The sequence below is a fragment of the Budorcas taxicolor genome, chromosome 11 (assembly GCF_023091745.1).
Source record: "Budorcas taxicolor isolate Tak-1 chromosome 11, Takin1.1, whole genome shotgun sequence".
Taxonomy (NCBI): domain Eukaryota; kingdom Metazoa; phylum Chordata; class Mammalia; order Artiodactyla; family Bovidae; genus Budorcas; species Budorcas taxicolor.
The window spans coordinates 61,115,835-61,141,828 of NC_068920.1; the positions used below are offsets into that span (position 1 = coordinate 61,115,835).

At 46.8% G+C, this 25,994-nt stretch overlaps 1 protein-coding gene across 1 annotated transcript in view; it reads right to left on the bottom strand.

The window, feature by feature from the left end:
• Positions 1–25,994, bottom strand: part of ACOXL (acyl-CoA oxidase like) — a 356,241-nt gene that overhangs the window by 59,787 nt on the left and 270,460 nt on the right. Inside the window, exon 16 of the mRNA XM_052647950.1 lies at positions 10,463–10,550. Within this exon, the coding sequence (XP_052503910.1) occupies positions 10,463–10,550 (88 nt within the window). The remainder of the gene's footprint in view (positions 1–10,462; positions 10,551–25,994) is intronic.

The following is a 25,994-nucleotide window of genomic DNA, read 5'->3' on the forward strand; positions in this document are numbered from 1 at the left end:
GCTTCTCACCCGCGCACGACAACGGTGCCCTCAATTCATCTTACAGAATGACCTGTCCCTCCAGCTTCTGAAGTCCCCCATCCACCTCTTCTTGACAACGTTTAACAGGGAAATGTTGAAAGGAAAAGAGTGAGAGAGTGGTGTAAAGGCTGCGTCTTTGCCAGAAGAGCTCCAGCTCTGCATTCAGAATCAACACAGGGCGGGAAGAGGGATGTTTAACTTCTCGGTATTGAGAAGGTGTAGCAGTTCCGGCCTCCTGCCCATGGGGACGGGCTGTAAGGGCATGGGGTGGGCCTCTGTGCCAGGTGAAGGCCGTGGCTCCCCACTCCCCCTTCTCTGTCCTTGTTGCTGCCCTGCCGTGCCTGCTCACCTGGCTCACGGGATCCACCCCAGACAGCGAGCAGGGCACACAGGCCTGTGTCCCACTCTCCTCTCGGACTGCGAGCAAGACAGGAACTCAGAGGTGCCATTTCTCCAGGCAGACAGGCTCCGGCTCTGTGTAACTAAGTCTCACCAGCTCCTCTGCCTGCATGCTGGGGCCACAGCCCTCCCACGGGCCCTCTGCTTCTCCAGGGCAAAGCACCCCTTCAGGCCCGACGACCACCATCTCCCTGCAGCTCCGTCTTCTTACTTGCTGGCCACACTCACTGGTTTTGGGCTCTGTTCTCCACCCATCCCCACCTGGGGCCCGTCTCCAATGCAGGATGTCCCCTGGGACCAGGAAAGTCCCCTCAAGAGAGGCTGGGTCAGAAGGTCCCTCTCCCCCTTAGCCCCTCCACTGACGCCCTACTGTCTACCCAGGAAAGGCCAAGCTCTCCAAAGCAGCACCCAACCCTCGCAGCCCACTCTCTCAGGCTCTGTCTCTCAGTGCTCTCCCCGGCCTTTCCCCGAAAAGCCTCCCTTTCGGAGGCGCGGGGGCCCTGGCACTTCTGGACCAGCCCTTCACTTTATCACCTTCACCTTCATCGGCACCAGCCTCCTCCCAGAATGCACTGCTACACTCTCAACTCTGGATCCTGCCCACACTTCAGGACCCAGCACCGAGGGGCCCTCTGCGGAGTCTCCTGGGAGTCCGGCAACGTCTGCCCACCCTGGGACCTCTCCCAGGCTCTGTTACACGCTCCAGGGTGCCTTCATGCCCCATGGTAAGTCTTCTTGGCTAACTTACTCTTTCGGTTTTTGTGCTTTTGCCCTACAGAGCTCAACAGGGAAAGGTTTATGCCTTCTGGATTCCAAGTCCTTTTAGCTGCCCTCTTGGACACAGAACCATATTCACCTATAATTACAGAAATCTGTGGGAATTTGTTTTATTTTCTAGGCTGCCTATTAAAAGAGAATTTCTGGGTAATTTTTAGGGAAAAAAAATCACAATAGATAGCTTTGTCCATCTCTGTTTACAATGATGTTACATAAAGTTTCCCCATCAAAGATTCAACAAGCACTTAGATGGCTCAGACTGGGGTCCTGAGTCAGTAAGAGAAGGTAAAATACTGATGCAATACTGATGAAAACCTTGTTTTTAGTTATATTATGATCATTTTCCCATCTAACATTTGATGCCACTTTGAGCATATATCAAATCTTGTTAAGCTACTATAGCTCAAAGGAGTGCCTGCTTTTTTTTCTGCTTCAGCTCTCACGTTTCTGAGTAAAAGCCATCATTTTCCAGTTAATAAAGTATTATATTTTCTCTGCAAACAAATTCCCATAATTTACAAGCAAAGAGAAAGGGAACTCATGAAGAGGAGATGCTGCACTATTTTTCCTTCTGACATTTGGGATCTACCATGGGTTAAAAATGATGGTTTTATCTCTGGTGATTTATCAAACTCCGGATTCCCCAAAAGATGAACAGATGCACTGAAGAAAGAATGCATCACCTTAATGCTTCATTTTGACACTCTGGGTATCTAAAAGGAATGTATTTTGAACCTCTCCCCTCCAGAAACTCAGTCATTCCCATGATTTACACATTGAATTCTTATTTTCCAAACACACTTACGTGAGAACATGCCAGGAGACACACTGAAAGAAAATGGTCACATTTGAAACATACAGATTATTTATAGACAGAAAACTCAAAGAACTGAAAGAAAATCTGGTTGTCAACAGACAGTTGCTTTTTCTATGTTTTCTCTGTAGCTCATTTTGGGTTTTGTGTGGGCGGTTCATGTGAACTCAAAGGTTATTTGCTAAATGTTTGATGAGATTAGGACACGTCTTCTAAAACCTAAATGTAAGTGTGTACATAGCACATACGTTTAACTTTAGAATATGGATAACTTTTTAAATATAGAAAGCCATACCTAGAATTGCTGTTATAAGACAAGATTTCCTACACTTCTATTTTTATTCACAGTTTAGAAGGTCTTATTCATATTCCTAGTGGAGTCTCATAATAGTTATGCAGTGGAAATTTTTGGGTTTTTACCTTTTGGGTTAATTTCATCTGCCAACTTGGGCACTCTGTTTGAAAGTACTTAGGTACCAGGAGCTGGAAAGTCAGTGTGGCCTGCAGCTCAGGTCTTTGCAGTTCATCATATAAAGTACATCTTTGATTACATAGTGTACAAAGGAGGAAAAAAACACACTTTTTTTAAAAGGCAAATAAACGAGGGCTTATTTATTTATTTACTTATTTGCCTCTTTAGCAATGCTCAGCCATTAGATTCAGGTCCAGCAAGCACTTACAGGCCCCACTAAGTGGGCGGATGGTAGCACTCTGCCAGGATTTGAACCCCGCTTTCTGCTGTGTGGCCCTGGGCAACTCAGGAAGCCTCTCTGAGCCTTAGCCGCATGGGTGGATGGTGGTCCCTCCCTGTCTGCCTTGGTGGGAGACTAATAAGTGCTCGTTAATCTTACAGAAAGTCTGTGAGATAGCAAACAAAAATTTAAAAAAAGCACAATTCGGCGACCAATGCAGTAAGAAGAGTGAAAAAGAGCATAAGCCAAGTTTAACCTCAGAAAGTATGCGCCAAATAAAATACAAAGTACCCCCCACCACCACCACCAGAAGTTAAAGAACGCTAGAATGCTCATTCTTTAGGGTTTATCTGTAGGAAGGAAAGCCCTTGGGGAGTTGGGGGTGAGAGGGCATCACTCAAAATCTGATGCTAGAAAGCCGTGGGGGTCAGCCAGCCCCAGGGCAGAGATCCAGCCCCACATCTTAGACCTGTGTGGTCACAGGCAACTGTCCAACCCTGAGCAGAGCTTCCTCAAGGCTAAGTGAGGTTGTCGTGGGGACTGAAGAGGGTGACGGGAGCCAGACACTCAGCATGGCCCTGGCTCAGGGAAGCGCTGGAGAGGCAGAGACAGTGGCCATCAGTCCAGTCGGCCAATGTCCCCAGGGTCAGGAAGGTAAGTGATGTGTTATTAGAGTCTGGGTCAAGTATAGCTGCTAAATTCTGTCCAGAAAGAGCCTCCACTAAACAAATATTCTTCGGGAATTGAACTTGGCTTTTTCCTCGTCTCCCTCTTCCTAGCACGACAGAATCTTGAAGGTCATCTGTCATAAAACCGTCTCATAAACCGCCGCCTTCATCAAAGAAAAGTGAGCTGACAGCTCTCTCGGGACCTTGCAGGTGACCTGCTCCCAGGTGCTGGGGGAGCAGACGAGGGCTGTGTGGCTGCCCTTACGGAGAACGTAGCGCTTGGGGTCCTCGGGTCCAGCTGACACAGAACTCAAGTTCACCTGCGTGGCCTGGCGCTCCGGGGAAGGAAACCCTGCGTTCCGATGAAGGGAGCAGCCCATGCGATGTTGCAGAAAGAACCTGCTCCCCTTGCTGGAGCCCAGGAGCCATGCTCCCTCACAGCTGCTCTGCCAGAACCAGGAGGGCTCAGAATAAGGTCCAACATTGGGCATCGGTATCTTAGAACATCCTCGCCTCCTCGTCTACTTGCTGATGAGACACAAAACGCAAATCTATGTGGGCTTCCCTGGGCTTCTCAGGTGGCACTAGTGGTAAAGAACCCGCCTGCCAGCGCAGGAGACATGGGTTCAACTCCTGAGCCGGGAAGATCCCAAGCCCGTGCCCCACACTACTGAGCTCCAGCCCCAGAGCCAGTGCTTCACAGTGAGAGACGTCACCCGAATGAGAAGCCTGTACGCTGTCCACGAGGCAGTGAAGACCCAGCACCACCAAAAAAACCAAAATTGCTTTCAAAAGTGTAAATCTGCGGTGGCAAAGTTGCACACCTGCCCAGGGTTTCAGTGCTGCAGCGCTCAGTCAGCTAAACTAATTCTCCCTTTCAGGAGCCAGCACCTACGGGAGCTCCTGCCTGCAACGGCCCCCATCACCAGGGCTTGCCCTCTTCTCTCTCCCATCCTGCTGGTGCTGTGCCAGTCCTCACCGTCTCTTCTCCCTGAGTACTGCCACCTCCTGGGCCGCCAGACGGAGTCTCTCCATTGTTCCAGACTCCAGGCATTAGGGACAGTGGACACTTGCGTGGCCCTCTCCCAGCCGCCACACCCTCCAACACTGACCCATCAACCCGCTTTGCTCTCAGGAGTGATGAGTCTGAGATGTGTCCCCCATGTCAAAAGGACAGAGAAAACAAATCTGAAGACAATCCTTTTTTTTCTCCAGTGTTGAGGTCTCCAAGACGCTGGTCTGCTGGGATCTGGTGGCAAATAGCACCTGCTCACCCTTGGCTCCCCAGACCACATCACCGGCACTCCCACCCACATGTCTAAGGGGCGTTAGAGGAAGACGAAGGTCAGCAGCTGGGCAGCGGGACCCAGCGCCTGCCTCCCTCCCTCAGAGCACCGCCTCAGGGGCTGCGCCACAGCTTCTGGGCCAGCAGAGGGCGCCAATGGCAGAGGAAGGCTCACAGGTTGCCACAGCCAATGAAGTAGTACCTGTGTACTCCCCCTCCCCCACCCGCCAGACTTCCCACTTCCTGCGGTAACGACAGAATGTTCCAGAAACTCATCCAAAGAATGAGATGTGCTGCCTTTTGACTTTTAGTTCCACTGCACAGGTCATGTTTGCCCTTCAAGCTGGGAGGACCCAGGGTTCGGAGGGTCCTCTATAGCCTTGAGTCTGAGTTGAGTCTAAGTTTTGTAGTTGACTCTCAGTTCCTTGAGTATCTGCAAGTTCATGGTTCCCATACTGTTGAAGCCTGGCTTGGAGAATTTTGAGCATTACATTGCTAGCATGTGAGATGAGCAATTGTGTGGTAGTTTGAGCATTCTTTGGCATTGCTTTTCTTTAGGATTGGAATGAAAACTGACCTTTTCCAGTCCTGTGGCCACTGCTGAGTTCTCAGATTTACTGGTATATTGAGTGCAGCACTTTCACACAATCATCTTTTAGGATTTGAAATAGCTCAACTAGAATTCCATTGCCTCCACTAGCTTTGTTCGTAGTGATGCTTCCTAAGGCCCACTTGACTTCACATTCCAGGATGTCTGGCTCTAGATGAGTGATCACACCATCATGGTTATCTGGGGTCATGAAGATCTTTTTGTACAGTTCTTCTGTGTATTCTTGCCACCGTTTCTTAATATCTTCTGCTTCTGTTAGGTCCATACCACTTCTGTCCTTTATTGTGTTCATCTTTGTATGAAATGTTCCCTTGGTGTCTCTAATTTTATTGAAGAGATTGCTAGTCTTTCCCATTCTATTGTTTTCCTCTATTTCTTTGCACGGATCACTGAGGAAGGCTTTCTCATCTCTGCTTGCTATTCTTTGGAACTCTGCATTCAAATGCGTATACTTTTCCTTTTCTCCTTTGCCTTGAGCTTCTCGTCTTTTCTCACGTATTTGCATTATTTGTCCAGATGTTCAAGCTGGATTTAGAAAAGGCAGAGGAACCAGAGATCAAATTGCCAACATCCACTGGATCATCAAAAAAGCAAGAGTTCCAGAAAAACATCTACTTTTGCTTTATTGACCAAAGCCTTTGACTGTGGATCACGACAAACTGTGGAAAATTCTTAAAGAGATGGGAATACCAGACCACCTGACCTGCCTCCTGAGAAATCTGTATGTGATCAAGAAGCAATAGTTAGAACTGGACATGGAAAAACAGACCGGTTCCAAATAGGGAAAGGAGTATATCAAGGCTGTATATTGTCATCCTGCTTATTTAACTTATATGCAGAGTACATCATGTAAAATGCTGGGCTGGATGAAGCACAAGCTGGAATCAAGATTGCCAGGAGAAATATCAATAACCTCAGACATGCAGATGACACCACCCTTACAGCAGAAAGCAAAGAAGAACTAAAGAGCCTCTTGATGAAAGTGAAAGAGGAGAGTAAAACAGTTGACTTAAAGCTCAACATTCAGAAAACAAAGATCATGACCTCTGGGCCCATCACTTCATGGGAAATAGATGGGGAAACAGTGGAAACAGTGGCTGACTTTATTTTTTGGGGCTCCAAAATCACTGCATATGGTGACTGCAAGCCATGAAATTAAAAGACACTTGCTCCTTGGAAGAAAAGCTATGACCAACCTAGACAGCATATTAAAAGACAGAGACATTACTTTACCAACAAGGTCCACCTAGTCAAAGCTTAGTTTTTCCAGTGGTCATGTACGGATGTGAGAGTTGGACTATAAAGAAAGCTGAGTACTGAAGAATTGGTGCTTTTGAACTGTGATGTTGGAGAAGACTCAAGAGTCCCTTGGACTGCAAGGAGATCCAACCAGTCCATCCTAAAGGAGAAAAGTCCTGAATACTCATTGGAAGGACTGATGCTGAAGCTGAAACTCCAATACTTTAGCCACCTGATACGAAGAACTGACTCATTTGAAAAGATCCTGATGCTGGGAAAGATTGAAGGTGGGAGCAGAAGGGGATGACAGAGGATGAGATGGTTAGATGGCATCACGGATGCGATGGACATAAGTTTGAGTAGGCTCTGGGAGTTGGTGATGGACAGGGAAGCCTGGGCATGCTGCAGTCCTTGGGGTCGCAGAGTCAGACACAACTGAGTGGTTGAACTGAACTGAACGAAATTCCTAAACTCACACATGACTTTGGGATGAATTTGTGGCATTTTTTTCCTGCACTTGCAGAATAGTCATTCAAGTAATGAGCTAAAGTAATGCTCATTCAAGAAGGTGGTAAGTGTAGTTCCACAATTTCCTGGAAAATGAATGCCAAAGCTAAAACTAAATCAAGGTGAATGTCATTTGCCTAAAGAAGAGCCCCATTAACCATGGGGAGGAAAATGGTGATCCCATGAAGAATATTGGGAAAAGGACTCATAGCTAAAATGCAGAAATAATGCTTTAATAATACAAGTGATCACATTTTTATTAACAAAGTCTCCTTAGCAAGGAAGCAAATACATCCTTTAAAGGAGTCTGAAATTAATCTTGATAGGCAGAAATCTACACTACTCAAATATTCTAACTATAGTTGCAATCTGAACTGAATGCCTACATTCTAAACTCTTAGTCACTTTATTAAGAACCAGAAAAGGGACTTGCTGCAATACAATGGGAACTCCTCTTAGTTTTTCTAGAGAAAAACTAAGAGACAATTCAGCATGGAGCTGAAAATGCTGGATGTGACTTATTTATTTAATTAATTTATTACATTCATTTCATAAAATTATTCTTTTTGGTTTTTGGATTGGTACACTCCTAAGGATTCAAACAGCACCATGTTTCAGCACTGCTATTTCCAGGGCAAGATCAAAATGCGTATCAGAGGAAAGTAATAATTCATCATCGTAATAGTTACATCCCACTTTAGAAACCACTAGAGACTGCTTAACATTCTTATTTCCAACATGGTCTTCCTGAGTTTTCAGGTGACAACTGGAAACTGATGCCAGAAGGCTTTTTTCCTGTTTGTTCCTGATGAAGAGGGCTAGATGTGGAGTTCATTTTCATCTGGGGTGACACTCAGCTCTGAGCTTCCGCCCGCCGGCTCCTTCCCTTCCCTGTTTGCGCCACTCCTTTGAAAGTCTCCAGGGGCAACATCTGGGTCCAGTCACTGAAAACAGATGGGCTATTCTACCTCCTCTCTGGTCTCCCTGGAGACCTCTGCCCGGCGGGGGGCTGGGGAGGGGGTGGGGGGAGTATGCTATTGGACCCTAATGACATGCTGACTACATTTTTCCTGTGTCTGTATCTGTACAGCCCTTCTCATTACGGACGGATTTCCCTATTTCAAAATCTTCCTCAGATTTCTTGATGTTGTCATTGGGTCCTATTATTTTTCTTGCTGTTATGATTTTTCTTCTGTGACTTTCTACAGCCAAATCCTCTTCATCTGTCATGGAACCAGAGGCCAAATTTCCTGAAAATCATCACTTTAGCTTACGGTCACTTTTGCTTACCATCATTTATTGCTTAATCAATAGCAGGTTCAGAATCAGTCTGGATTTCTCCAGCGCTGTGGAATATCAGCTCTTTGATGTCTCTTCCTGGTGTTAAGACTTCATACATTGGCACCAAGCCCCTTTCTCTGTTTCTTCCTCTTAAGGAAAAAGATCTAAATGTTCCACTTTGGTTATGGGAACAAAGGCTTTTGTAGATTAGTAATTAAGAGTAATAAAAAAGTTTTATTGAACACTATGAGTCAGGCTTCTCTGGTGGCTCAGCAGGAAAGAATCTGCCTGCAATGCAGGAGATGTGGGCTCGATCCCTGGGTTGGAAAGACCCCCTGGGGAAGGATATGGCAATCCATTCCAGTATTCTTGCCTAGGAAATCTCATGGATAGAGAAGCCTGGCGGGCTACAGTCCATGGGGTCACAAAAGAGTCGGCCCTGAGAAGCAGAAGGCAGAAACCAAACAGTCTGGGGCACGGATGAGGCCTTGGTTATCACAGGGTGTGGGCACCGTGTTTAAAGGCTGGCCCTGGGTGTGACACTCTGGCAGCCTCGCTGACCCTGGGAAGAGCCTGTGCTCTTGCCAAGTTCACCTAAGCACCCGCGTCCCACTCCTTATTCCTAAGCCCAGGGCCACAGGCTACCCCAGGTCCCAAGCACTGGACTGCACTCAGACGGCAGAGGCCCTGGCACTCTTCTCCTGAATGCCTGGCTAGGAGGCAGGGTGGTGGGCGGGCCAGGATACTGGACAGGAGGCAAGCACTCCTGGGTCGCTGCTGTGACTCTTTCTCTTCTGGCTGTGCTGGGTCTCTGGTGTTCCATGGGCTTTTCTCTAACTGCAGCAAGTTGACGCTATTCTGGAGTTGTGGCGTGCAGGTTCTAGGGCTTCAGAAGCTGCAGCTCCTGGCTCCAGAGCACATGCTCCGGAGTTGTGGTCATGGGCCTAGTTGCCTTGTGGCAGGTGGAGTCTTCCCAGACCAGGGATGGACCCCAGGTCTCCTGCACTGGCAGGCAGATTCTTTTCACTGAACCATCGGGGAAGCCCAGGCTTGACTCCTAACAGAGCCCATCAAGGAGTTCCATACTCTGGACAGCGCCCAGGGATGTACTAGGGCCATTAGCCAGGCTCCAGAGCTGAGACGGTGGTCAAACCCGCCCCTGCTTTCTGGGAGCCATCAGTGGCCTCGGTCTGATGGAAAACTCTACGCGGCAAACAACAGTCAGCGCCTCTGCTTTTCATACTTTTCCCCCACGGAGGATAGGGCTCCCTGGTGGCTCAGTGCTAAAGAATCCCCCTGCAATGCAGGACACGAAGGAGACACAGGCTCAGTCCCTGGGCTGGGAAGATCCCCTGGAGGACGGCATGGCAACCCACTCCAGCGTTCTTGCCTGGAGAATCCCACAGACAGAGGAGCCTGGTGCGCTACAGTCCATGGGGTCCCAAAGAGTCGGACACGCCTGAGCAACTGAGCACACAAAATTCAGTAAGGGAAAGAGGAGGAGTTGGGCAGGTCCAGGGAGCAGAAATCTTCATGGATCTCACTCTTGACGTCAATGTTTCATTTTACTTTCTGTGATTTTGAGGCCGAAATGAAATTCACACTTCGTGGCCCTTGGGGGCTAATGCTTTGGCCCGGATCACTTTTTGTTTCAGAAGCAGGGAGGACTGTTCAGTGCAGTGTCCCTGCCTCCACCTGCTAGCAATTCCTGCTCAGTTGCAACAACCAAGACGTTTCCATCTGTCAACAAATGTTCCCGGGAAGACGCAGTCACCTCTGGTTTAGAATCACGGCTTTAAAAGGCAGAACCAGTCCTTGCTAAATTTGGGGGGTAGGTTTAAGCAGTTTTGGTCCTCAAACTTCTTCAGGTAGTGACTGCATTAAAACATCCTCACTTTACCCACCCCTCATTTGTTTGTTTGGGAATGACAGTCACCACTGGGCTGAGGGCCACTGCTGAGGGACTGCACTTGGCCAGCTGGATCCTGGTAAATTTAGCATTAGGTTCTGTGGGTGTCATTTGGTCAGTGTAAGCGGGGAGTAACTTGGGGACCCTAAATTCAACACAAGGGCTCAGACCAGAGTGGGGACTGTCCTTTCTCTGCAGAGTCATCTTCCCAGATAACCTGAGAGTCACTCAATCCCAAATATTTGACAAGAGCCACTGACCTCGGTGAATATGCGCCAGAGACAAGCAGGTGATGTGGTGAAGACATGAGTTCCAGGCACTGAAAAAGTCCTCCTTCTCGGTCATCACCTGCCAAATTGACAGAAAAAAAAAACCAAAAAACGGCTGATGATATTCTTAGAGAATAGAACTTATTAGCAAGGCAGATGGCAGACAACGCACATCTCAGTACCACCATTAAGCAGGGGTGTGTTGCATGCAAGGCCTACTGTTACCCCTAAAATGCCTGTGTCACCCCTAAAAGCTTCAGTTAGATGAAGAAATGCCATAACCCGCTGTGAGTCCAGTTTACATGTTTCTATTAATCCCTCACTCGTATCAAGCGTGGTGGTGCATCCACCCTCAGTCACTTCAGTCATTTCTGACTCTTGGCGACCCCATGGACTGTAGCCCACCAGGCTCTTCTGTCCATGGGATTCTCCAGGCAAGAATACTGGAGTGGGTTGCCAGGCCCTCCTCCACGGGATCTTCCTGACTCAGGGACCAAACTCAAGTCTCCTGCACTGCAGGCAGATTCTTTACCACTAAGCCACTGGGGAGGCCCAAGCATGGCAGTGCCACGCTGCATTTCTTGACATGTGACCAGCGATGAAGAAACAATTTGAAGGAGAAGGACAGAGAATGTGAGATGGTTTTAGTCAGGTCACTCACTGCCTGGAAAATTCTAAATAACAGAACTAACTAAATCTAGTCTGCAACAAAACCAACCCACCTTTCCACCCTCCTTCCCCATATTGTAGTCACATATTGCCGGGTTTTCAAACTTTTTTTCTTTCCTCTTCTTCTCTTTTTTGTTTTCTTAAAAGCTTTTGCATGAAATTCATTTCCTGACAATTCTAGAGGCGGGAAGTCCAATATCAGGGTGCGAGCACAGTCAGGTTCCGGGGGCACTCTTTTCCTGGCTTGAGGACGGATGCCTCCTTTCTGTTTTTGCACAGCTGCCCTGCTGCTGCTAAGCTGCTTCAGTGTCCAACTCTGAGACCCTACGGATCTTAGCCCGCCAGGCTCCTCTGTCCACAGGATTCTCTAGGCAATAATACTCGGGTGGATTGGATTGCCATGCCCTCCTCCAACCCAGGGATCAAACCTGCATTTCTTATGTCTCCTGCATTGGCAGGCAGGTTCTCTATCACTAGCTCCACTTAGGATGCAGAGAGAGTGATCTCTCTCTCTTCTTATGGCATCTAATCCCATTATGAAGCTCTCACCTTCATGGCCTCATCTAACCCTATTGACCTTCCAAAGGTGCCATCTCCAGATCCATCACATTGGGAACGAAGGCTTTGACATTTGAATCTAGAGGAGGGATGCAGACATTCAGTCCACAACAATATTCCTTTCGATTTTCATTATAGAATTATATGTACTAATTCTTAGAGGAATCTTATAATAGAAAGGCCATAGACTTTGGAGCTTGAGAAATAAAAATTGAAACTACAGCCCAATTACTATCTACTTTGGTGGTGTGGACAAATTATTTCACTTCTGAGACGTTAAAAATTTTGTTAAAGTCTGTCATAGAGTTAAGTAAGTCAGAAAGAGAAAAACAAATATTGTAAACATATATGTATATACATACATATCAAATATCATATGTTACCACACACATATATATATGGAATCTAGAAAAAATGGTACTGATGGACGTATTTGCTGGGTAGGAATAGAGTTGAAGATTTAGAGAATAGATTTGTGGGCGTGGAGAAGAAGGGGGGTGGACGAACTGGGACAGCAGCATTAATATATGCACACTACCATGTGTGAGACAGAGGGCTAGCAGGAAGCTGTTGTACAGAACAGGAAGCTGAGCTCAGTGCTCTGTGATGACCTAGAAGGGGTGGGATGCGGGGTGGGGGGAGAGAGGCTCCAGAGAGAGGGGATATGTGTATAATACAGCTGATTTACATGCAGAAACCAGCACCACACTGTAAAGCAATTATACTCCAATTTTAAAAATGCAACACCAATTTTTAAAATTTAGATATTGTTGACAATAATATATTAGTTTCGGGTGTACAATATAATAATCTGATATTTGTATAACTGTGAAATGACCACCACAGTGAGTCTAGTTAACATCCGTCACCATAGTGACACGTTTCTTTCTTGTGATGAAAGCACAAGGACTAGTTAATAACATAACTGCTTCTATATTTGAAAGTTGCTAAGAGAGTAGATCTTCCAAATTCTCCTCAAACTGTTTCCTGGATACCTGCCACGTCTCTAGCATTGGCACGGGTGGTGGCCGTGTCTGACCTGTGTGAAGAATAAACACAAAGATGGAAACTGGACTCAGGATGATTATGCTCTTTATTCATTTAGGGAGTATATTTTTCAGCTTTACTCTGCATGAGATGGTCTTTCAGTCACTCTAACGAAGGAAATGGTTTGCTTTACTTGGTTTTTCAATCAGTGGGAAGTGAAGAAATAGAATTGGAAGAAAATAAGAAGGAAATGGATAAACAGAAAAGAGAAAGATGCCTAACAGCAGATTTGGCAGTTAGAGTTGTGTCGGTGGAGTTTGGAGGCAGATTCTTATCTGACCAGAGCAGAGTGTGAAATTTGGCACTTCTGGGGTTTCTTTGTTTCTTCTTGCCTTTGTTTGGAAAACCTAAGGGCTTGATATTTAAACTTTCAGCAATTTTCTTTGCTCAGAGAAATAATACTCAAGTTGAAAGCTAGAATATCATTGGAAGGACTGCTGCTAAAGCTGAAGCTCCAATACTGTGGCCACCTGATGCAGAGAGCCAACTCAATGGAAAAGACCCTGATGCTGGGAAAGATTGAGGGCAGGAAGAGAAGGGGATGACAGAGGATGAGCTGGCTGGATGGCATCACCAACTCGACAGACATGAGTCTGAGCAAGATCCAGAAGTTGGTGATGGACAGGGAGGCCTGGTGTGCTGCAGTACATGGGGTCGAAAAGAGTCAGACATGACTGAATGACTGAACTGAACTTGGACTGTGTATCTGCTTCCCATTTTTCTTCAGCTCATACTCTGAGTCCTCTGGTTGGAAGGTCATCTGCCTCCCACTGCTTCCCGGTTCCTGCAGGGCCTGGAGGTCAGACTACTCTGTAAAAACCCTCCTATAACAGACTGCTTTGTGCTCCAGCGGAAAAGTTGGCACAGCAGAAACTCTCTGTCCATGTATAATTTCGCATGATCACCTGGAGCAGCAGGCACAGCTCAGAGGATCATGTGCGCCTGCGGTCCCCACCCAACTGGGGCATCTCATGAGAGTGGAGGGAGAGGAAAGTGTCTGTCTTGCTCCCTGCACTGGTGTCACCATCACAACTGAAAGAGCACGGTAGAGATAGGTGATACTCAAGCAATAGCTCACAGAGCATCTTTCGCCGAGGTGAGGACAAGAGCTGGCCAAACACTCACGGCCCGAAACTGCCCCATCGCACTGCAGAGGAAAAGGCCAAGAATCCACACCAAAGCCTGGTGGACAGGCTCTCCTAAACGTGCTCTGGCTGCCCCCACCATCACACGGGAGGGAGAGAGGAATCTCCGTGTATCCAATATAACGTGGATGTGTCCAAATAGAATTGAGGGACAATTTTAGATTTTTTAAGGCGTCAGTGGATAGAGTAAGTTTTCATGAGCCTGGTCAAGAACAAAGCAGAGAGAGAAGACTGGCTGGGCTACACGGAACCCTGAAGGAAGCAGGCACCTCAGATGGGAGAAGCTTGCAGACGGCCCTGGCTATGGCTGAGCCCTTCCACCAGGATGTTGCTGTTGTTTAGTCGCTAAGTCCTGTCTGACTCTTGCAACCCTGTGGACTGTAGCCTGTCAGTCTCCTCTCTCCATGGGATTTCCCAAGCAAGAATACTGGCGTGGGTTGCTAGTTTCTCCTCCAGGGAATCTTCCCGACCCAGGAACTGAATCTGCATCTCCTGCATTGGTAGGTGGGTTCTTTACCATTGAGCCACCAGAGAAATCCCCAAGAGGATGAGACAAAAGTGAAGATCAAGTTCAAGTTAAGGAGAAAGGCCCCTGGCAGCCAATTCCTAAGTGCTTTTCCTTATATGCCAGCATCATGGTCCTGCAGCAAGACCCACTGGAGAAGGCTCAGAGCAGCCTCATGCTTGCTGGCAAGTGGCCCCGGCCCTCCACTTACTAGATGGAAAGGTTGGCACGACTGCCCCCTACCCTCCACAACTCCCCCCAGAGCCCCACTGAAGGACAGCACCCAGAAGGTGGAACGTGTTGATAGGAAGGCAACTTCATGAGGGCAAATGCCCAGAAAAGTAACCAACGGAGAAGCCCCTGGTCCCTAGAGTTAGCTGATGGGCGGGAAGCAATAAGCTGAAGCCACACAGGTCCATACACCGAGGCAGGGTGGCCTTTGTGTGGGGGGAGTACTTCATCCCACGATCAGGTGGTCCAAGTGAGCAGACCAGGAGATCAAACTCTATTCAGCCTCTAAGTGTAGACTCAGTGCTAACTGCAGAATATCACTGTCAGCAACTGTAACCCTGCCGATAACTGTAACCCAACTTCAACGCACAAAATTTTCACATTTACTTACTGCGCAAAAACATGGTAGAACGACAGAAACCAACTATTTAACCCTCCAAAGTTAAAATGTCTTAACCCAAGGTTTCACTAAAGATGGCATGGTGGGACCTTCTTGTGGGACAGTGGTGAAGACGCTGCCCTGGCAATGCAGGGAGCGCAGGTTTGATCCCTGGTGGGGGAACTAAGACCGCTCAACGCAGGGCAGAATGGCCAAAGGATTTTTTTTTTTTAATGGCATGGTTGTTCTTTACGTCAAGCAGTAAACCTCCTATTGAAAACTTGTGCATAAATTAACCTTCCCCATGCTCAGTGGTGTCCGACTCTTTGCGGCCCCAGGGACTATATACCCCACCAGGCTCCTCTGTCCATGGAATTTTTTAGGCATAAATTAGCCTTATGAAAGCAAATCCTTCTTAAAATGCACCAAGCAACAGACACTGTTTCAAACCCTTAAGTTGCACTTGCTCATTTAGCCTTCAGAAGCCCTGGAGATAAGTGTTACTGATATCTTTTACTATCTTCATTTTGCAGGTGGAAGGTTGAGGAATTTGCCCAAGGTTGCAGACCTGGGTTGGGACTGGGTACCGTTTTATGAGCTCACATTTCTAGTCACAGGATACACTGCCTCCCAACAGAGTGATGGAGAATTAGCTCCCTGTCCCTCCCAAATACATAGTTTATAGAGATATGTTGTCACACCTGGTCATGTTTGATGTGAATGACATCCCATATATTCCTTCTAAGGGAAATAAATGCTTATTTCCTAATAAGTCATCATACAGCTAAGACGGAACTGAACTCATAAAGAGATCCCTGCTGCCTCATCTTTGGTGAATACCCATATCCATTCCCCCTTTTTCTTTTCTAGCTGCTACTGCTAAGTCACTTCAGTTGTGTCTGACTCTGTGCAACCCCACAGACAGTAGCCTACCAGGCTCCTCTGTCCCTGGGAGTCTCCAGGCAAGAACACTGGAGTGGGTTGCCATTTCCTTCTCCAATGCGTGAAAGTGAAAACTGAAAGTGAAGTCGCTCAGCCGTGTCCGACTCTTAGCGACCCCATGGCCTGCAGCCTACCAGGCTCCTCCATCCATGGGATTTTCCAGGCAAGAGTACTGGAGTGGGGTGCCATTGCCTTCTCCGTTCTTATCTAGAAACACCCCCAAATAGGTTGGGCAGCTATATAGCCAGTTGAAAACACTTAGCTCCCTACAGCGGATCTATTAAAAAACCTCAGCTAACATCATATGTAATAGTAAAAGTCTTAAGTGCTTTCCCTCTGAATCAGGAAGAAGATGAGAATGTCGATATCTCCACTTCTATTCAACATTACTGCAGGTTCCAGCCAGGGCAATAAGGCAAGAAAAAGAAACTGAAGGCCGAGAGTTTGGAAATGAGTTAGACTGTCTTCACTACAGAAAGACGTGATTTTTACACAGAAAATCCTAAGGAATATACAATAAAACTACTAGAATTAAGAAGTCAATTAAGCAAACTGATAAGCCTTTGATATACAAATCAAAAGTGAAAGTGATAGTCAATCAGTTTTGTCTGATTCTTTTCGACCCTATGGACTGCACCCCGCCAGGCTCCTCCATCCATGGAATTCTCCAGATAAGCATACTGACGAGGGTAACCATTCCCTTCTCTAGCAGATTTTCCTGACCCAAGAACTGAACAGTCTGAGTCGCCAGGGAAGCCCATACAAATCAAAGTCAACTGTATTTCTGTATTCCAGGGATGAGTAATTGGAACTTGAAATTGAATCCACTTGCCAACACAGAAGACGCAGGGGCCGTGAGCTGAATCGCTGGGGCAGGAAAGTCCTCTGGAGGAGGCAGCCCACTCCAGTATTCTTGCCCAGAGAATCCCATGGACAGAGGAGCCTGGTCGGCTGCAGTCCACGGGGTAGCGAGAGCTGGACACGACTGAGAAACTAAACCATCACCGCTGCCCAGCCACATGGAGATGTTTCCTGTGCTTTCGGCCGTGGGAGGCCTCCTGCAGGTGCTCTGTGAGACTTGTTCCATGCGTAGAGCTGTTTGTGATGCGTCTGTGGGTGGAGGCAGGCAGACGTGAGGTCCGTGTCCTTCAACTCCACCATCTGATTAGACCCCCTGGGCTCCTGTCTCTGGCAGCATTTAAAACATTTCTACCTTTGTATTCAGCTCCAAATCCATTTGCTGTGTCCTTTGAATTTGTTTTCCGTGCTGTTTTAAATCTACCCTCTTCCTTTTTATTTTACTGTGGAGAGAAGGTGGAATCAGTTGGGGCGAGGCGGGGGCGGGGGGGGGGGGGGTTGGCGGGAAAGAGTCCAGGCCTGACCAATAACCATGTAGGCCTTTATAAGTTTGCTAAGCTTGGATATCAGATTCTACAAAACACTTTAGGCACCATATGTCTTAAATTATATCCATCCGATATGCGGAATAATACAACATGCATTTATTTAAAAAAATTTTTTAATATAAATTTATTTATTTTATAGAGAAGTAAAGTAGGTCAAACAATGATTTTTCCTTACTTTCTGCTTCTCCGGCTGTCCACAGAAGCCCACTCCCCTAGACTTGTGAGCCTTTGTCCAGGAGGAAGTAATCTTGCCCAGCAGATGAAAGTGAAACTGTCTGTCACTCAGTCACGTCGGACCCTTTGCTCCGCCTGGACTGTAGTCCATCAGGCTCCTCTGTCCAGGGAATTCTCCAGGCAAGATTACTGGAGTGGGTTGCCATTCCCATCTCCAGGGGATCTTCTCAACCCAGAGACTGAACCCAGGTCTCCTGCATTGCAGGCAGATTCTTTACCACCTGAGCCACCAGGGGAGAAGCCGAGTAGATGACCACCTGGTAAAGTAATGGAAATGGTGCACCCCAACCCATACAGGATTTCTCCTCCTTCTCCTTTAGCTTCTCTTCTTTCCCTTCTCTCTAGTAGGTGGACCATGGGGTCTGGTTTCCCCACACTTACCCCACCTGCAGCACACGCTCACCTGGCCTCTCAGCCCTTTTGCTGCAGACTCCTCTGTGGCCCTCTGTAGCCTGGCAGGAGAGGCTGGGGCCCGCCTGGGTCCCGCCTGTACTGCTTTCTGTGACTGCACCCTTGGTGCGGCTGGAGGACGAGTCCCCCTCTAGCACCCCGGAGGCCAGTCCTCACCCGGTTGGCCCGCGTCTCCAGCTTCTTGCCTCTCCGCCTGTCTGACTTTCTGTGTGGGGGCATGCACGTACACGCATGTGTTCTTAATATATTTTCCCGCCTTCCAGTATTTTTTATGTCTATCTTTATTTCATTTCTCTGTATCTCCCTCTCAAGATGAGTTCTTTCTTTCTCTCTCTTTTTAAAAAAATTACCTATTTATTTGGCTGCATTGGGTCTTAGTTAACCATGGCATGCGGGATTTTAGTTCCTCCCCCCAGGACTGAACCTACATCCCGTGGACTGGAAGGTGTATTCTCAGCCACTGGGCCACCAGGAAAGTCCCTCTTTCTCTCTTTTTGCAAACTTCCTTCACCACTTTTCACCTGTCTATGTATCTTTAATGTTCCCACAGTTCTCTGCCTTTCTGCATTGTCTTTATTTTTCTGGGTTTCTGCTCTGGTTTTTTCCTCTCCTCTCCTATTTCTATGTCTGCAGTTCTTGTTTTCCTGCATTGTCCCATCTGTCTTTTCTCTTGTCTCCTCTTTCTTTCTGCTCTTACGTGCTTGCCCACTACATTATTTCTTCCTTTACTCTTTAGGCTTGCTTCCAGATTAAGCTTGGTTTCCTCTGTGCGGCTCTGGAGAGAGGACCCCTCTCCTGGCCACCAGCAGCCGCTCCCTGAACTCTACTCTCCCAAAGCTCTGTTCTTGCATCGGCGGGCAGGGGCTGGTTTGTCTGCCACTATCAGCTCAAAGAAAGCGAGGTGGCTGGGTCCACCAGCTGTCAGCTCACTGGTGGCTTCCTGAACTGGGAATATGGGATTCTTTATACCATTACCCTAAGCTTTGAACCTGAGCTACAATTCCAAGAGGGCCAGATAAATACATCTCATCCAAGATCTTGCTACCCATGCCAAAAAAAAAAAAAGTGAGAAAGGACACAAGATGCCCACTGCTCCTGCTTGTTCCCTATGAAAAGGAGAAGTAAATATTCTCCAGATGTCCCAGAGACGACTGTGCCTTGGCTTTGGGGACCCCAGGGGAGGGGCTAGTTGTGGAATTCATGATGATCTCAGAGCTTGGGTCAGAGTTTGAACCCAAGGCCCTCCGCTCTACCACCCATCCCATCCCAGAGACCCTTGCCAGGCCCCAACTGGGCACCAGAACCTCACTCCCTTCCCTCAGAGGTGGCCAGTGGCTGCGCTGCAAGACCGAGGTGGGTGCAAGAGCCCTCCTCTAAGGATATGAGCTGAGCGGGTGCAAGGCTGGGGTTCCAAGAGGAACACACCATCAAAATGATGGCTGGTGTGATGTCATGTAGAGGCCCAGCATCTCGGATCTTCCCAGCACACCCATGTGCCCCATGGCGCTGGCCCTGGGTTTTACAGTGAGTTCCAGGAAAGTCCAGTAACAGGCTCTAAAGCTGGAATGCAGATGTATCTGTTGGCCAGGTCACACCTCGTCCCCCACTGTCAACAAAGCTTGTTCAGCACAGCCATGTGGCTGCAGACCTGCCCCCCCCCCCCAACACACACACCCTGACTGTTCACACAGGAGCCTCCCCTCCAGACAGCCTGGGCCACAGCAGCAGAGACAGCATCCTCCTCACCTGTGTGGGGAGCAGGTTCTCCATTCAGTTCAGTTCAATAGCTCAGTCGTGTCCGACTCTTTGCATGAATTGCAGCCCGCCAGGCTTCCCTGTCCATCACCAACTCCTGGAGTTTACTCAAACTCATGTCCATTGAGTCGGTGATGCCATCCAACCATCTCATCCTCTGTCGTCCCCTTCTTCTCCTGCCCTCAGTCTTTCCCAGCATCAGGGTCTTTTCAAATGAGTCAGCTCTTTGCATCAGGTGGCCAAAGGATTGGAGTTTCAGCTTCAACATCAGTCCTTCCAATGAACACCCAGGACTGATCTCCTTTAGGATGGACTGGTTGGATCTCCTTGCAGTCCAAGGGACTCTCAAGAGTCTTCTCCAACATCACAGTTCAAAAGCATCAATTCTTCGGTGCTCAGCTTTCTTCACAGTCCAACTGTTACATCCATATATGACTACTGGAAAAACCATAGCCTTGACTAGACGGACCTTTGTTGGCAAAGTAATGCTAGCTTGCCTGCAAAGATGCCTGCGCATGACACACACGGCATGGCTCCTCTCCATCCAGAACCATCCAATCTCAGGACACACGCCCTTGCCTACTTCAGAGGGGTGTATGTACCCTTCTCTCTGCCTTTCCCACTCACTGCTCCCTCCGAGTTTCTCCTGGGAGCTCCCCTCCACGTCATGGTCCAAATGTGCACCCTCTGGTCTCCACCAAGCTTGTACATCCATCCATTGGAGCCCTTCCTGTCACACTGCTCTGACTAGAGCAGGACTGAGACTTGCCTGGTACCCAGCCGAGTTGGGCAGGGCCAGTGGGCACATGTAAGACTCCCCTCTCACAGACAGGTGGTGGGAGTAGAGGTGGATTCCAGGCAAAGGGCTGGAATGCAGCTGGATGCAGAGGGCACAGAAACACAAGAGGAAATTTTGTAGAGAGGAGTATAGGCAATCAAGATGTGCAGGGCTCCAGGTCAGGCTTCTCACTACAGGGCAGTTATAGAGACTGCAGCTTTGGGGGGATCTTCCAGGGTCTCCGCAGCTTCTTCTCTCACCGGTGCTGCCCTCCAAGCTCTGGTCTGGATCCTGGCAGTACGAACAGGTCCCCAAGACAGAGCTCTTTCCTAGCGAAGACCTGACTATTTTTGTCCAGGAGTGGGTATGGGGCAGGGGGGACATATGTGCTTGATCTGACCTGTTTCTGAATCTTTTCACCACTCAGGCTTGGCTGAAATTGTTAGAAGATGAAATCAATAGGCTCTTGGCAAAGGGCTACTATAATTGAATACATTACATCCCAATTTCTCCTCCTTTTCCCTTTTTGTGTCAAATGAAGAGTCTGCTTTTTATTACTGAGTCTTTCAGAACAGAAAACGAATATCAGATGATACTGCTTCTTTGGTCATTTAGCCTACATTTGAATACATGCCCCTGAAATTGATCTTGATCATTTCCAACAACGGATATGTCAATAAACAGATGGATGCTGCCTTCATCCTTTCCTAGCAGTGTCCTCCTCTTGAAACCGCTTCTAACTGTTCCAGTGGAGGAGGAATACAGGTGGGGGTACGGGGTGGAAATCAGGAGACTATAAATAGATTTTACAGGCACTGAAGCATGCATTTGGAGTACCATCAGCTAGAAAGATCTTGTTTCAAGAACACGATCTTTGCATTTAGCTGAAGACGATGTTATGGAACCTGACTGCCCTTAGTGACTGCCTAAAGCTGTCATAAGGCAGAATAATGTACATTTAATATGGGAAAGAAATCAACCCTCAGGATCTTTGTTTCCTGATTCTCTGCAGCAGCTCAAATGGTGTTTGGCCCATAAGACAGCTGGTGGAGGTGTTCTTGGGACTGTGGGGGAAAGGCCAGGGGTGCGGCACACAGAAAACTCACCCCACAGGGGTCTAGAGTGAACACAGGAAACGAGAGTCTGGGATGAAGAGCACAAAACCCACTGCAATTTGGACTCCAAAGGGCTCTGTGCCTCAGTGGCCACCAGTGACATCGGATCTCCCCCAGAAGCCCTGGGGGCACTCCTGACTCCACCTTCTGCGTTCTCTCCATTAAACTAGCCCAAGTCTCACCCCCTACCCCTCACACTCACTGCTGTGCATGCCAAGTTGCTTCAGTCATGTCCAACTCTGTGTGACCCAAAGGATGGTAGCCCTTTGCCACCCCTCCTAGTTCAGACTAGATCCCAACTTCTCTGGGGTGATGGTTTCTGTGACCGCCCAAAGGGCCACCCTCTCATCACTGACTCCAGAATGATCTTCCTGACACCAATGTGCTCCGGCCACTTGCAGGGAAGGTAGGGTGCACAAGGCTCCCTGCAGCGAGGACCCAGCACCACTGCAGTCACTCCACCAGTACCATCACCCCACTGCAGTTTCTGCTGGACAACAACATGAATCAGCTCATAGTGCATAGACACCCCCTCCCTTTACAGTCTTCCTGCTGCCCCGCCCACCCCACCTCTCTACGTCATCACAGAGCGCTGAGCTGAGCTCCTTGTGCTGTACAGCAGCTTCCTGCTAGCTAGCTATTTTACACATGGTAATGTAGATATTAAAATTAAAAGACGCTTACTCCTTGGAAGCAAAGTCATGACCGACCTAGATAGCATATTAAAAAGCAGAGACATTACTTTGCCAACAAAGGTCCATTAGTCAAGGCTATGGTTTTTCCTGTGGTCATGTATGGGTGTGAGAGTTGGACTGTGAAGAAGGCTGAGCGCCGAAGAATTGATGCTTTTGAACTGTGGTGTTGGAGAAGACTCTTGAGAGTCTCTTGGACTGCAAGGAGATCCAACCAGTCCATTCTGAAGGAGATCAGCCCTGGGATTTCTTTGGAAGGAATAATGGATGCTAAAGCTGAAACTCCAATCCTCTGGCCACCTCATGCGAAGAGTTAACTCATTGGAAAAGACTCTGATGCTGGGAGGGATTGGGGGCAGGAGGAGAAGGGGATGACAGAGGATGAGATGGTATCACGGACCCGATAGATGTGAGTCTAAGTGAACTCTGGGAGTTGGTGATGGACAGGGAGGCCTGGCATGCTGTGATTCACAGGGTCACGAAGAGTCGGACACGACTGAGCGACTGAACTGAACTGACTGAATGTAGATATGTTAATCCCAATCTACTTGGTACTTGAAAGGATGCTCAACATCAGTAATCATCAGGGAAATATAAATCAAAACCACTATGAACTATCACCTCATACCTTTTAGAATAGCTATTATCAAAAAATAAGAGATAAAAACTGTTGATGAAGATGTGAAGAAAAGGGAATCCTTGTATACTGTTGGTGGCAATGTAAATTGGTACAGCCACCATGGAAAATAGTGCCATTTCTAAAAAATTAAAAATGAAACTACCATATAGATTCAACAATACTACTTCTGGATATTTATCTGAAGGAAATGAAATCACTATCTTGAAGGAATCTCTGCACTCCTATGGTCATTGAAACATTATTTACACAAGCCAAGATATGGAAGCAATCTAAGTATTCACACACACACATGCTGAAATAGCCATTCATCATGAGAAAAAAGGAAATCCTACCATTTGCAACCACATAGATAGACTTTGAGGTCATTATGATAAGTAAAATAAGTCACACATAGAAAGACAAATACTTTACAATCTCATTTATATGCAGAATCTAAAAAAGCTGAAGTTGGGACCTCCCTGGCAGTCCAGTGGTTAAGACTTCGTCTTCCAATCCGGGGGTGGGGTGGGGGAGGTGGCAGTGCAGGTTTGATCCCCGTTTGGGGAACGAAGATCCCACAGGCCTCATAGCCAAAAAAACCAATACATAAACCAGAAGCAATATTGTAACAAATTCAATAAAGACTTTAAAAATGGTCCACATAAAAGAAAAATTCTTTAGATAAATAAAATTAAAAAGATTAAGTCACAGAGAGGGAGTAGAAGGATGGCTATCAGGGGTTGGGGGCAGGAGACACTGACACGTGTTGGTCAAGGGGAAAAATGTCTGGTGACCTAAAGTACAGCACGGTGACTACAGCTAACAGTATTATACTATATACATACAAGGTGCTAGGAAGTACATCTTCAATGCCTCACTCTCTACCAAAAATGCAGCTATGTGAGCCGATGAGTGTTAACTAACAATAGTGTGTTAATCAGTGCACAACATATACGAATCATCACACTGTACACCTTGAAATTACACAATGTTCTATGTCAATTATATACAATGAAACTGGAGGAAAAATAGCAGGAGAAACTCCAGAAAAGAAACAGTTGTTCAGTATTCAGTCATTTACACCAAGTCAAACTCACCAGTAATTAGCATCCCATAAACTAGAAAAGTGTGATGTCTATGCTCTGCTCTTCAACCATGAGCCCTGAGTTTGCTACATGCACCCATAAATCTGCGTGTCTCTCAGACTAAGCTCTGTCTTGTCCCTTGCCCTGTCTGGATGATTTGCCCCACTGTCCATGCCCGAGCCTTTCCTACCACCTTGGCCAGGGACCTGCTTCCCATGGTCCAGACTCTCAGATGTCAAGATCTCTAATAGAAGGTTCAGAATCTTTAGGGTCCATCTGCCTGACTTTGGGGCCAGCCCTCAATAGCTCACCTCCTGCCAGGCTCCTTTAACTTTGCCCAGACCTCCCTGTCTTCTGTCACCATGCTCTGGATTCCATGCTGCTGGCTGGTCTGGGTGCCCACAACTGTGTTTTGGTATGCCACTGAAAACTCTCTAGCACAGAACTGATACTTGGTGAATGTTGTTGCTGTTTGCCATTTCTTCTTTTCCCCAATTAGCATATCAAGATTCAGTGGTTGAATCTTGGAAAGTTCTGAGTCTCCCATTTCATATAAGAAAATATGATAAGTGCCTGCATTGCAAACAACGTAACTGCTGCGAGGCACCACTTAAGCTGTATCTTTAAATATTTTAATTGAAGTATAAAAAGCACACAGTCAGATGCATAAATCTTAAGTTGACAGCCTGATGGTTTTTTACATGTATGCACCCATGTAACCATCCATACCAAGATAAAGAAATTTCCCAAACCCCGTACTGTACTCCCTCCCAGCCCATACCACACTCTCTCACTCTCTGACCCACAGATCACCACCAACTAATTTCACCCCTTCTTGAATGACTGTCATATAAATGGAATCATACATTATTAACTTCTTTCCAGGCTTCTTTCACTACACATAACATCTGTAAAATTCACTTATGTGGCTGCATGTAACAGCAGTTTATCCCTTTTCATTGCTGGATACAATTCTGTGGTATGAAGATATTACAATTAGTTTATCTAATTTCATGCAGATGAACATTTGAGTTGTTTCCAGTTTGGGGCTATTATTGATATAGATGCTATAAACATTCTTGTAAAAGTCTTTCTGTGAGCAGAATTTCATTTCTCTAGGTATTTACATAAAAACCTAGGGGGAAAAGTGCTGGCTGTAGGGTAGCTGTGTATTTAACTTTATACGGAACTGCCAAACTGTTCCCCAGATCAGTTCTCACTATTTTACAGCAATGATCAAAGCTCCCCTTGCTCTATACTGTCACCATGACTGACTTGCACCCTCTTGCTTAACACACTGCAGGGGGTGTGTCGTGGTATTTCACTGTGGTTTTAATTTCAATTTCCCTGATGACTAATAAGATCGAGCGAAGTTTCATGTGCTCATTACCATTCTTTTATCTGCTTTTTTGAAATGTCTTTCAAGTCTGTTGTGTAATTTGTCTTAGATTGTGTCTTTTTGTTACTGGGTTAGAGAAGGTCTTTATTTTGGATAAGTCTTTTGTCAGATACATGTGTTACAAATAATTTTTCCAAGTTTATGGACTGTCTTTTTGCTTTCTTACTGATGTCTTTTGGAGAGCAATATTTTAATTTTGAAAAAAATCTGGTCAATATTTAATTGAATGATTAGTGCTTTTTATCTTTTTTCACTAAAAAATCTTTGTCTACACCAACTCCAAAGAAATAGTCTCATGTTTTCTTCTAAAATTTTAAGTGTTCACTTTAAGTCAATTTCAAGTTAATTTTTCTGTATTATATGAGGAATAAATTTTTTCCATTTGGATATTTAGCTGTTTTTCACACAATTTGTTGAAAAATTTTTTCGCCATTTAATTCCCTTTGTATCTTTGTAAATGAACATATATTTGTGAGTCAGTTTTCTGGACTTTATACTGTTCCATTGATCTATTTGTTTCTCCTTATACCAAATCCATACTGTCTGGGTAATT